Below are 14,016 nucleotides of genomic sequence, written 5' to 3' on the forward strand. Positions count from 1 at the left end.
AAAATGCAATACAATGTTTTAAGTGACCAAAGAAACATTGAGGCGAGCTATGGAGGCTGTTTTCAGGAGCCCTGAAGTGATCACAAAATCTGATTCTAGATCCCTCTGTCATTTTTCAAACCAGGATTTACGCTCTCAGGTTATAGCTAGGTGTTTTAGTGGTTCATTTTCGGTCATCCTCAAAGCTCGAAGAATGAAAAGGAATAGCTTGCAATCAGCAATAATTGTTTGTGCTTTAAGCAGTATGTCATACACGTGCTTTTATACAACTCTGTCCTTTCTCCCAGGCAGCTTTCAACATTTCCAGGACATACTTGTCTCCTTCACCCATTCTCGTTTTGGGAACAGATGCCTAATTTTCAGTCAGTTGAATATCCTGGTTATTTGCAAACACTCCAAAACCTCTCTTCATGCTTTCAACATCAGGTCTCAACAAAACAGTTTAACTGAGCACCAGAAGAAAAAGTGGAGTTTGGAGACAGAAGAACACGGCTAGAAGAGTTTGCAGAGATTTGTTTTTCTACACATCAGACAAAAAGGGATAAACCAAACTTATTCAAAGGCTGAGGATGAAGGAGCAAGGTGACTACAAAGCAGCTCTTCGATCATTATACAGTTTCTTGGAAGCTAAGTTTTCCTGCACAGCACTGATACATAACTGTTCCATTAAACTGATGCAGTTTGACCACAAAATTTGAATCACTTTTGGAAAAGGGAATATTTCACACACCACTAATTTTTATGCCTTCTGTCTAAAACACAGAATTAGGCACAGACCGCTAACAGGTACGTTCGCTAAGGCGCTATACCACAGGGCCTTTCAGGAGCACATTTGATTCTCTAACACCAAAACCACCTCTTCCAGAAGTTACTTTCAATAAGCAACACATACCCAAGATTTATTATCCCATGGCTGGAATGTTGCCCAGAATGCAGAACAGAAGAAGGGTGGCTGGGGAGAGAAGGGAGGGAGGGGAGGCCATGCTCTGAAGTCCTCCACTTGATCACTGCCAGCTTTAAAACATTGGCTTCCCTTCGCACCATTGTTCCCCTCCTAATTTGCAGCTACATGCAGTTTCTGCCCAGTCTGCGGCATTTGCTCATTAGCAAGCATTAAAACCCACATGAAGTTGCACAAAGCTCCATGTAAGCACTTGGCTCTGCCTCCCAGAGCCTGGAGAAGCCCAGTGCAGCTGCCGGCAGATAAAAGCTTGCGCCCTCTCCACAGGCTCAATGGCCAGAGCCACGCTGGAGCAGTAAAGCGGGCAATTGGCTCTTCTCAACTTTCTTCTTGCCTCTCCCAGCACAAAGAGCTCCACGAGACACAACGCCGAAGGCAAGCCCAGGAGCAAGGAATAACCATTGTTTTTTGCAGGACAGATAACAGATTTCTTTTTTTTTGCAGTGGAGAATGGGGAGCAGGAGAAACCGGGCTGGCTGAGCTACAAACAAGTGAGGTAAGCTCTGCACTCTGCTTCAGAAGCAAGCACTTTGATGACTGAGCCAGGTAAATTATTCAGCATGGTTAGATGTTTCAGATCTATTCATATTTCATCTGCATACAGAATTTCACAGGATCACGCAGTAATGCCTCGCAACAAGTTCAAGCTGCAGGGTGACCAACAGGCAATACCTGCAGTGCAAACATCCCAGAAGCCTCAAACCTAAGTAAAAATGGAAGCGAGTTTCAAATGATTGTTTTACACAGTTCAAAGAATGTGAAGCTCTTCTGCGTTGTGGATGAGAATCCAGACCTCCAGCAGAATGGTTTTTGACAGCTCCAAATGCTTCTAAGCCCCAGTGATATTGCACAGGCTGTGAAAATTCAAAAATCTACCCTATCTTGGAAACTTGCTTTCCTGGCCACACATTCCTGTAGAATTATATCAGCTCATGAAAAACAGAGCTGAAATGCAGGGATTTAGCAGGGCTCCTCTATTTATTCAGATAGTGCCGCTGCTATCCAGAACACTTCAGTGATACAATGCCGCTTCATAGAAACAAGGTTTCCCGAGATTTCATGGTTTAAAAACAAAGACCAAGCTCATGTAAGAGCATGGGCTGAAACAAGAGGCGTTTCCAGGAGCTGCTTCAGGAAGAGGGATGTTGAGAAGCTCTTACGGAGTCAGCATCTGAGGAAACCTGAACAGTCGCACTAGCACTGAAAGTGCTAAGAAAAGGGAAGATTCCCCCTCCAATGATCCCCAAAAGAGGAAACACAGATGAGAGATTTCAGATACTCTGAGAAATCCCGGTATTACTCGACAACTCATACAGTAACTGACACATCTCAGAGCTGGAAAAACCATCTCTGTGGGGTTGGGACAGGGAGGTTCTTTACGGTAAAAGTCCTTGGCTAGCAGTGCATCGCTGACCAAGTGGTTGAAACAACCACAACCATCAGGAACAGCCCCCCTTCCTGGATACCTGCTCTCCTGAGGCATTTTCAATCAGCCCCAGGCTCAAGTACTGCAAAATCAAATTAGCTCTGAGCAGGCTAAGCAGGTTGTCAGCTTCATTTTGCCCAGCAGAACAATCACTGTCCAGAAGAGCCCCCAGAAGGCCACCCGCTGTTGCAGCCGCAGCGTGGCCGCACGCGCTCGGCGAGTTCAGGTGACCTTTGGCTGGGTGAAAGCACATCGTGCCCTGTGCTAGTACAAAAGGGAGGGCAGTCACCTCCCATGCAAGACATTCTGCAAGAAAAAGAAAGATGTATTGATGGTAGCTGTCTGCCATCTGCTCCCTTTCGGCCTTAAAATAGAGGCAGTGAAGCTGGCGAAGAACGACTGTTCCCCTTGTGTCCCGAGTTCGCAGCGTGCCAGCACGGCAGGGAAGGAAGCTGTAAGAAAAGGGATTGAAAGGTCTCTTTGCGGATGCCAGCTTTCAGAAAACTTAGGGAGAACTCCTAACTTGATTTGTTTTTATTAAAAAAAAAAGGAAATTAGATGATAGTATTGATTATTCACAAGATATACTAGGCAGCTGCAGCATGCAGCTGCAGCTTAGCCAAGCAAGAAGCCTTCACGTCTGGGTGTCGCCGAGGCTTTCAAGAACTCAGCTTCTTGTGAGAGTGTATGTGAGTGGCTGGACATGCACCCTGCTCCTGGGCAGTCACTGGAGATGCTGGCTTCTTCAGTGAAAGCAGCAACTAGGCTTTTCTGGGACGTCTGCAGAGAGCACTCTGGCATGGGTGGAGAACAGCCCAGAATACTGTGATTTTTCAGTTATTTCCCTTCAGAATAATTTATTAGAGGAATTAATCTCACTGACAGCAACTGACAAAAAAATGCTGTAGGCCCTTGCTTTTGCCTGTTGTGCAATCAGTTTTAAATAATTCTGGTGTTTTTTCCTATATATAGCCTTTTAAAAAAAAGTAAAATCAGATGATGATGACTGTCATCCCTGAGAGAAAGCAGGCTGTAAGAAATCAGGAGAGGGAGCTACTTCAAGGAGAGAAGGCCTTAGGGTAAACATCTTCCCGTACTGCTCACATATACAACCCATACTGCTGCTGAATTGCAAGATTCTTGTTTAGTAACAGATAATCAGACAAGTTTCACACGTGAAAAGAAAAGTATACACTCTCCAGTTAGGCATCACAGGTGGTTTAATGGTTTTCAGAAGTGTCTGTTATATTGGCATGGCTCTATTTCCATCCAGAACTGTATCCCAATTTAAAATGAAGTACCTGCACCTCACTTCAAATATTATGCTGTAAGTAGGTAAGTTATTCTTCATGTAATGACAGGCTAAGGCCCCTCTAATAGACAAAAACTGGCCACACAAGATTTCTCCTTTACCATTCACAGCTGCAGTTGCAATCCTGGTGTCACCAAAATCCTCAGAACTACTGCTGAGGCCTTCAGCAGATCAAGAATCGACCTTAAAGTCTGTGCTGCAGATAAACACGCTCCTGCCAGTCTACCCAAAACAGGTCAAAGGTCTTACTTCCCTTCCACGAGGCCATCCAAGGAGGGACATCAGTGCTTGTACTCCATCTCAGCCCCCGGTTAGCTTGACTTCAACCATCACCAAGGGTGGTTCAAGCGAACACAGCCAACCCTGAGTCAAAGGCTCCTAACACTCACACAGTACACCAGCATGTGATGGCAAAGTCTAGAATTCTTCCAGCTTATTTGTCTATACTTGTCTTTATCTAAGAATAATTCTGAAGACAATTCTTTTCTTGTGTGACAGCCATACAAAGCACAAATAATGAAAATTAGATACTGTCAGCTTCTACATCAAGTAGCAAGTAAACACTTTCATTTGTACAGTAGTAAGAAAAGAATTATACCTCCTTTTTGCTCTCCTTATTTTGTTCAACTTCAATATCAATAGGGTTATTTCCATTTGCTTCCTCCATTTCATCCTCACTGGAAGACAAAAGCAAACAGCACTGTATTACTTTGTGAGGCTCTGTTTCTCTATAAATAGCACGCTAAAAATGCAAGGATGCAACAGCAAGTCCAACAGCTTTCCTTTCTCTTTTTCCACCAGGGTGGGCTTTTTGGGGGGGGTCTGTGGTGTTCTTTATTTTCCCTATTTACTTGTTTTTAAGTCAAGTAATTCTTAATTATAAGGATACGAGAGACCATCTCCTTAAAGAAAGACATCAGTAGTGTATTTAGGCAATGGAAGTCTGCTCAGATGAAGGCAAGACACAAGAATTTGATTATATAAGTTATCTTTTAAAGAACAATGGACATTGAGCATTATAACTTTAGACAAACGCAGACAAAGACTTAGAATTACAGCAAGCAGCTCTAACACAGATCTTATACAGTTATAACATTTAGCAAAAAAGATATGCACAAGATGAACTCCCTCAAGAACATGCATAAAAATGTTTTTTCTCAGTCAAAATCTCACATTTCATTCTCCCCTGTAACAGAAAAAGAGGCATCAGTTACGGAATAATAATAGGCATGAAATTGGGGCCATATTGAAAGTGACCTTGGCACACCTGGCCAGTTTGGCTTCATTGGAATTTTAATCAGACATTAAATCGAATATATTTTCACCATTTAGAATTTTTGTACTGTACACAACTAAAGTTAATTGCACCATTTGGGATGATGCCCAGAAACTGAAGAAAAAAGCTGATCTCATCAAAGCCTTTTTTTGAATTACTACATAAGAAAAATAAACCTATTTTGTCATGTCAAACTTCACAGCCTCCATGAGGAACTTCAGCTGGAGCAGGTATGTCGCAGCAACACAGCACGAGGCAGGGCAGAGGAACCCAGGCAGGAGCTGTGCTCAGCGCCTGGCTGCTGGGAGCAGCCTGAGCTTGTCCCCAGGGGAGCAGGGGACAGCAGGCTCGGTGGGTGCAGCAGGTAAGTGGGTGCTAATTTCAGATTTAGCTCTCGGCTGTGTCCATGCTGCTGCGCAGATGTCAGCTAAGGAACAAATTGCTGAGTGACTCGAGCTGGTGTCACCACCACAAGGGCAGTCACTTGCACAAGCTGCTCCTGCTCTCCCAAGCCACCAGCTGACCCTCGAGGTATTTAGTTTGTAAGGTATTTAGTTTGTACAATCGTGATTCCAACGAATAAAGCTCTCAAGCACCTCCCCACGAGCTGCATACACATGGCTCCTCGCGTACAGCCCAGAAGGGCTACTGAAAACCCAGTCCCAAATGCACTGGGAGCTATTTCTGTGACAACCTGAGGGGTTAGGGAATTTCCCTGCCTACTGCAGAAGAAATACCGCAGCACTTGAGTGAGATACCTCCGGCTGCCTCTTCTCTTAAGGCAGCTCTGCTGGAGATGGGGCTGTATTCACACCTGGGTTCAACTGCCAGCCTTTCTACAAAAGCCAAACCCCCACTGGCTTCGCTTCACTCGCGGTTTGCTCATATTCCAGCAAGTTCTCTAGGCATGAGCTAGATCAAAACCCACTCAGTCATTCTTGCAGTTTTGGACATTGATCATGATTAACTGAAGAACACTTGAAATTTTGCCAGCACCCGGTGGCACAGCACATCATCAAAACTCGGGCATCCTACCTTCACCCAGCTTTATTTCCACACTCCACGTGGCTGAGCTGAAAAATCCTTTGGGAGTGTGGAGGTTTCACTATTTTACACAGGGGAGGGGAAGAAGGGGAGACCAACATCAAGTTGAAGGCCTGGTGCTGAGCTTGCTGCAGATATAAATCGAGTTATGCATTTCCAGTCCAGCTGCCTTCTTCAGAGGCTGCAAAATTACAGCACGTGGCAGCCCATACAATTCCTTCCCAGTCACCTCTTGGTCAGAGGTGCTGCTTCATCCAATAGATATATGTTACCAGAGAGGTATATTCCCAAATTGCAGTACGCACATATATGAGCACAGGAAAAAAAATAGAGATAGTATTAAAAAGATCCTTGACTACACAGTACTAGACAAACACACACTCCTTATAAGAGATTTTCTCTTATAAGTTACTAGGAAAAAGACAAAAACAAGCAGGATGCAAAGGAAAAAAATAATCAAGACAACCTTTGCAGAGAAGAACAGAATGGGAAAGAGAAAGCCAGGTCAGAGAAAGCCATCCAACTACTGAACAAGCTGGCTGGTAGTATTCTCCCTGGCCCTGCCTGTTAAACGAGTATTGTTGATCTAGTGAAAAGATGGGAGAGGTTGGGTGAGTCACTGGTGTGATACATCTCAACTCAGGCAATATGCATCTCTTCCCCCTTCCCAAACAGGGCTCATCACCCAGCGCTGGAGGCAGCACACGGCTCTCTGGGAAGCACGACAGCAGCGACTCCTTTGAGGGACAAGCTTTTGCAGAACATTGCCCAATGTGGTTAGGAGTCTTCCTAAGCCATGCGCACACCTCCAGATTGGGCAAGTTGGGTTGCAAAGATGTAAACTGCATTTTACTGCAGGTTGAGGAGGCACCCACATCGAGCAGATGGACTTGCTGCTGTTCAGAGGGACGGCTTTCCCCCACACATCCGAGGCCACAGCATTTCTGAGGCCCTGGAGCTGAGCTCCAGAATTAGGCAAAGTCACCAAGTGGCAGTTCTGACTGGGCAGGTATTTCTAGCCATACACACACGGCCACTGGCTGACCCACTGTCTTCAAGGGCACACACCCAGGGGGCTCCAACTTGCAGACATAGCTGCACAAGCAGGAGTCAGGCTCATCGGCAGAAGCTGGTGACCTCCTGATCACCACCACCCCCTAGATCCTAACACAACCAGCTTCTTGGGACACTGCTGTCGGAGGTGTCATTGTAAGCTCTCCTCTTCCTGGTCTAACTTTATTTTTCTCAGGGAACAGAGCTTGGCCCAAAAGCCTTACACTGGGAACAGTTTTCCATGTGAAAGGCATGGGAAAGGGGTGTGGGTGCACATGCACAGGCTGAGGGGTGCTGCACTGGAGCCTGTGCCCCAGCTGGTGCGTGTTCTCATTCTACTGAGCACTGCGTAGAGGAAATAAAGGCAGATTTCTAGCTCTTTTATGACTTCCTTTTATTGTGCTGCTCATCAGCTTTTCTGGCTCTGCTGGCAACAGTGCCAAACAGCTTGTAAACATCGGTTTTAATTTCATTTTCTCCACCCTCAAGCAGTATCAGAGAAAAAAGTACCTAGAGTGCTGGGATGGTGACCACTCCACTACGGGGCCACCAGGAATTGCCCAGTGTTGGAGAAGGGAGCACACTAAACTGCTGCCAGATTCCTTTTGGCTTAGAGCAAAGCAAAACATGCACAGCAGGGAAGAAGGGGTGGGGAAAGAAGGAGTGGTACCAGGAAACATTTGGGGGGAAATTCCTACACCTAGTTTCTTACAAACTAACAGTAATGTCTGAGGTAGTCTAAAGAAATCAGTGGGCATCAATACACGGCCTTTCTGCTTGCAAACCTACCTTTCCTCACGTTCCCTTTTTTGTTTACGAGCATGACGGTCCATCACGCTAGTTTTAGTCCTTGTCTTCTTCCAGGAGTAGTAAAATTTCACCAGGCTGGCTATTGATTTGTCAGGAAGCTGTAAATTAAACATGTATCCTTTTATACGCTTATATGTAAAGTAACCCCAGGAGTTCACCCACAATTGGTTTGGTTTTTGTCAAGGAACTTCTGATTCTCTACTTTGGATTCTCTGAAAATTTCAAGCAAGGCAGTTCTGAAGCCTTTCAAAAAAAAGAAAGAGAGAAAAGAAATCTGTGGGGGACTGTTTCAGGTTAATGCCTACCATTTGGGACAACAAAATCTATAAGGAGCATCGCAGCAAGCCTCCACTGACCAGCCAGGTAGCTGGTTCCCTTCAGAAAAGAGGAACATTGCAAGAACAAATCCAAAATGGATCCTTGAAAGTGAGCAAACAGTTTTAAAAGCCAACACAAGCATGTGTAAGCAAATGTAGGAATTGCTGAATTGCAGGCTACATCCCAAACATATCTTTGATGTCAGGTTAAAAAGGCCCATTCACACCATTCACATGATGAAATCTATTCGGGTCTCAACAAAAGATACTTTCAAAAGGTGAAACATCATTGTATGGTTAACTGAGGATATCGGAAAACCACAAGTCAGATTTTTTTTTGTCCTCTTACACTAACTATGATGCCCTGTAGCTACAAGAATAAAGTCTGCCTCAGGAAAGAGTAAAGCTACACTAAGCCTAGCTCTCTACTTCTGAGGTGTTCAGCATGCATATTCTTACACAGGACTTCTACGAGGTGAAAGACCAGCCTTTCGCTGAATGAAATGTGTTTTAGATAGAAGTCTGATTCAGCTGGAAGGGCAGGATGGCTGGGGAGGAAAACAAAACTGAGCGTCAGCCAGACCTCGCTTACTAAGGTACTAGAGGTGAAGTCTTCACTTGCAATTAGCTGGTTGGCAGACTGCAGACTGACCTCAGGTCCTACCGATGGATCCCACCACAACTACCAGGCTGGTCCACAATGGCACACAGGCACAAATCCACCTGCTCCAGCAGAACACGTGCTGTGCCCCCTCAGTGAGCTGCTTTGGGGTTGTGTTGCCAGCAGCCACGCAGCAGGCTGCTACGTTGGGATTACCGAGTTCCACAGAACAAACTCAGGGACAAGGCTGGTTGTGACAAACATCAGCTTGGCTACAAGCACACACTACGAGTGCCAAAACATCAGCATCAGCTCCGGTAAATAACGCAACTCACTTCTCATTCCTGCCTTCAGTGACTTTCCCTCTGTTCCAAGCCGCAATGGTGCTATTGGGCCAACAGATAGAAACTAACAGCTAACACGCTCCCCAATTCCTGTCCCCTACTAAACACAAAGCTTCGTGCCATTTAATTCCTTCCATGCAGGATGGCTTTTCTGGGAGCAACAGCAAAAAAGAAAAATCATTACCCAGGAACAGCGTATGAGCTTGGCTTCCCTCCCTGTATGGGTATGCACTTCACTCGGGGACAGAGTCACGTTTCTGCACATAAACTGAAGGGTGATTTTTTATTTATTTTTATTATTTTTTGCTTTGTTGGTTAACCAAGCAGCAGGAAGATCTTTACATTCCTCTTTTTTTTTTTTTTTTTTTTCTCCCCTCACCAGGATATTCCCTCCCTCCATGTAAGATGAGAGGAATAAAGAAGAAAAGTGTTTCACCCTTCAGGAGTCCCCAGCTCTCCAGATTGTCTGTATGCCCATGGCATGTGGGCAGCCTTGTCACCTGAACCAAGGCAGCAGGAGCCCCCAGGACTGCAAGATCAAACGAACATCAGTGCAGGTGCATTCAAGGAAGACATGAGGAGAGCAAGCCTCTTCCTGCCACCTTTTTGAAAAGGGACCTTGCAGCTTTCCTTCATGCCTATGGGGCAGGTTGCCTTTCCCTTTTCAGCAGGATCAGGGACACAGACCTTCAGGTGTGCTTTAAAGAGGCTGAACAAACTGCAACTACATAGGCTTGCCTCAGGAAGTCACAACCATGGTTGAAGAAGAGTGAAGAACAAAGTCTGGTTCCCACCCAGGTGACAAACAAGTCAAAGAAAGACTCAAGATTTAATTAGTAAATAAACAAACATCTAACATCCCATCCTCTCCGTATTTCAAAAAGGATCTCTCGTTACCTTTTGCTTGAAATCAGCGTTTTAACATCCTGCTCCCTTATCCCACACACACCCCAGCAATTCCCTTTCATGCAGAAGTCTACCCTTGAAGTTTTCAATCTTAGTTTTAAAAAGATTGCTAGCAATTGGAAGCAAAGGGCTGAATACTTGAAATGATATATAAACCTCCACCACAGCACCCACTGACAGTCCCAAATCACATTAAATACAGACTTCATACTCAAATAAAATGAATTCCTAAAAAGCAGGCTGCAAGAAAGGAAATCAGCTTTGCACAGAGATAATCTTTACTCGGTGTGTGGGTGGGCACGTGTGCACAGACCATGCCTGAACTCCAGCTGAGACAAACACTACCATGGCACATAGGGGACCGAAAACCATAATTTCCAGCCAATAAAAATTGCACAGTCAAAGTTTATCCTGAGCTGGTAAAGCACTTCAGGAAGACGCTTCTGCAGAGGCTCCAGAAGCAATGTTGTTTTTATCTAGTCACGGCATTATTTTTCCTCCGACATCCCCTTTGGCCCATTTTCTCTCAAAAGCATTAGAGCAGTTCACCACAATCAGCACAGGAGATTGTCCAACTGCCTGTTCTGCTTTTTCACTCCTCTGACACCACTTACCATCTGTTGGATCCTGTGAAAGGTTTTCCCATGGAAACTGAAGGCCTGTTCAAACAAGACCTTGTCTTCCACCGTCCACTCATCTGGGAATGGAGTAAAGTTTGGCAGATCTGCCAGAGACTTCTCGATGTTGTGCTTGTGCCAAAACAGCATCCCGAGAGCCTAGAAACAACAAGGACACCGCAGGGACAACTGTAATCACAAGTTGTATTATTATATGCGTGCAAAGGGAGAGCCACAGCATTTTTCTCAGGGAACACGTTGACCATCGTTTTTAATTCTCTGCTCCATCAGACACTTCTGTGTGCCAGAAACCCGCAGTCTGCCCCACACCCTGCCGGGTTTTGAGGAACTACTGAAATTCACACAAACCACGGAGGTAGCAAAGTAAGAAGGGAGTACCAACAGAGAAGGGGGAGAAGAAAATCAAAGAGGTGATTCCTACTTCACTAATCGTGATCTGCACAGGCCAGCTAAGCAGAGCCTTGGGAAGGCTACCTACAAACCAGGCTGGACTTTAGCACTGACCAGAAGTTCCCTGACCTCCCATGGCTTCCCGTGCAGTCAGGAGGACGGTTTAGTTGCCTGGGGTTCCCTTTGGGTGTTTAGGGGCTTTTTTTGAGGGGGAGGGCAAGAAAGGGCGAGAAGGCGGGGGAAGAACGAGGAGAAGGAAGGGGCAAAGGGTGCGCACAGCTCTGACTTGCTGCCGAGACGTCCCCGGGCCAAAAGGAGGAACAAACCTCCCTCGTTTTAGGGGCTGCTCATTTGTTCCCCTCAACTACATCTCGTTTCGCTGTGGCAGCCTCCGGCACCTGCAAACGGCCCTCCTCCCGCCTGCCCCGGCGCTCCTGACAGCCGCCCCTGTCCCGAGGGTGAGGTGTGATCACACGTTGCTACATCTGGCATGCCAGTGACCACCGCGAGTCATTTTAGGAAGGCCTGACTCCGCAGAGCTAGAAACCAGCCTTTCACAAGAGCTGCGAAGTGAAAACAGCACCTAACATGCTGAGTAAAACATCAGAGGAACCCGCTCAGCGTATGCAAACTCGGTTTGGGTTTCGCAGCCTCGGTTACCCTCGTCTAGTAGTTTCATCCTGTCCACTCAGAGCTACAAAATCCCTCTGAGCCTGGGGGTTCCCCACCGTGCTTCGCTATGCAAAAAAGCAGTTCCTCTTGGTGTTCTTGCTTCACGGAGATCTGCACGGGGCCGGACTGCAGGCCTTGTCTTATCTTATCTTGCCCTGACCCTGCTGGCCTTGCAGTGCCACCTAAGCACCCCTCTGCCCCGGTTCAGGAGTCCCTTTGCCAAGACACAGGACAAGAAGGGCTTGGGCATGGCCCAGTCACCAGAGGTGGCCCAGAAGCCACACACCCAGTTATCTCCATCCACCTTGAAAAGTGTGAAGCTAAAGAAACTATTCTGCAGTCTTGAAGGACTGAACTTTCTTTCCTATCATCCCTCCTAGCTTCAGATAAGTGCTATACCAAATGTCCGTGTGCGAAAGCAAGGGGAAGACGTGGAGGGAGCCATTTTGGTGCTAAACACTGCTACAGCAGGGCCAAGGGGAGAGCTGCTTCCACAACGCAAAGGGTCAAAAAAAATCAAAAAGCTCTTCCTTATTGCTGTGAGAAAGCAACAGATCCATTTAAAAACAACCACCACCACCTAAGATGATGGCTTATTACAAACAGCTGACACCCCCAAAGCACCGAGAAGCTCTCACACACTCCTTCACCCCCACCGTGCCCACGGGGAGCTCTCTGCCCTGGTCCACACGCAGGCACACACCTTTGCCAGCCTTGTTTGTCCCCGGACACCTGACCCAGGCTGTCAGGCAAGCACAGCACGCAGCCAGCTCACTGTGGCGCTCCCAAAAGCCCGTAACCTCTACACCTCAGCCTGCTGCAGCTTGCCAACCCCAGCCCAAGCGGGCTTGCCCTGCCAGAGCCTGCCCTTTGCCTGCCTCGAGCTGGCGAGACTGAGGGGACTCCCCAGGGCACAGCCCCGAGCCCTCCGGCAGCAGAGCCAGCAGCGTGGTGCCAGGCCACCGGGGAGAAGGGACAGTGACACAGGAGCCATGCTGGCATGGGCACGGCCAGCTGGAGGGCTGGAGCATGGCCTGGCCAGCCTGCCAGACGGCTCACGGCTCGCATCCACAAGCCAGCACATCCTCACTGCCATGGTATCAGGCACTGATGGCACAACAGGAGTCTGTGTTACAGCCATCAGCCAGAAAGCTGCACAGGAGACCGGCTGTCTGGGGGTGCACGTGTGGGAAAGGCCTGCAGCAGCCAGCAGAGCCAAATCCTGAAGGGGCCAAATCCTAAAGCTCGTCCTGCCTGGCTTCCAGGGGGGCTGTATGGGCTCTTCCAAAGCCACCCAGTCAACAGAGACACTCATGGCACCTGCTGAAGAGAAAGTGTCCCTTGGTAACACAAGTCATGGTACAAGGCAGATCCTTTCCACTTATTTCCTGGAAGCGCCTCGCTTGGTAGTCTAGGAAATCCCGAAGGACCTGGGATGTGTTCATCTCCAGAGCACTACATGAGAGCGCTGGAGAAGAAGTGGAAAAGTTTTTAGAAGGAGGGACATTTTTAGCTCCCGTGCCCTGGTTTGGAGAGTCCCAAAACTTCTGTACCCAGAGGAGGGGTGGGCAGGGGGAAGGCAGATGGGGAGGAGGTGCTATGAGGAAAGGGTGGGAGGTATCTATTTCCAACATTAAAATGAACACAAGGCTGCTAGCCAAATAAAGTTTTCCAAACTACAAGAATTCGGTTTGTTTAAAAATCACAGGCTTCATCTTCATCACTCTTCTGGATCAGTCTACACTCTCCAAATATTTCTCCACTGAAATGACAAAATTGGCTTTTATTATCCTGAGCTTTTATTACTCTTTTAGCAAACATTACCCACAATTTCCAGTACTTGGATATACCTATCTCAGTTGAAGTGAGCCATCCAGGATTTCATCTGGATTTAAGCATGCAGCCTTTCAGTGCTTTTTTGTTCTTTTTATTGGCATTTTCTGCTCTTAGAAACTACAAATATTAACTCTGATCATCCTGAGTTTTCAGAAACTTTTGCTGGCTATTTCGATTTTAATGTTCATGTCCCACAAGAAGTCTTTCTGAGGATGAATATCAACCACTGAAAGCCTGACTCAAAGACAGCAGAATCATTTAAATAAACCCCCTGCCTGACCAAATCACAGACTTCTATGGTAATGGCTTCTGCCTGAACAAATTCATAAATTTTCAAGTTTTCTTAGAATCCCTTTGTAGAGATTACAGTATGTAATTTGCCAATACAGTAAGTCATAAGATTCCCCGCCTTACCTTTCCGGGCAAGTGC

General features: G+C 46.6%; 1 protein-coding gene across 1 annotated transcript in view; it reads right to left on the reverse strand.

Annotated features, from left to right (window-relative positions):
- The window catches only part of RCOR1 (REST corepressor 1), a 79,692-nt gene that overhangs the window by 8,204 nt on the left and 57,472 nt on the right, over positions 1-14,016 (reverse strand). Inside the window, exons 5-7 of the mRNA XM_032188143.1 lie at positions 10,665-10,826; positions 7,862-7,980; positions 4,298-4,376 (exon numbers count right to left, since the gene is read on the reverse strand). Of these exons, the coding sequence (XP_032044034.1) occupies positions 4,298-4,376; positions 7,862-7,980; positions 10,665-10,826 (360 nt within the window). The remainder of the gene's footprint in view (positions 1-4,297; positions 4,377-7,861; positions 7,981-10,664; positions 10,827-14,016) is intronic.

This window comes from Aythya fuligula, chromosome 5 (genome assembly GCF_009819795.1).
Source record: "Aythya fuligula isolate bAytFul2 chromosome 5, bAytFul2.pri, whole genome shotgun sequence".
Classification (NCBI taxonomy): domain Eukaryota; kingdom Metazoa; phylum Chordata; class Aves; order Anseriformes; family Anatidae; genus Aythya; species Aythya fuligula.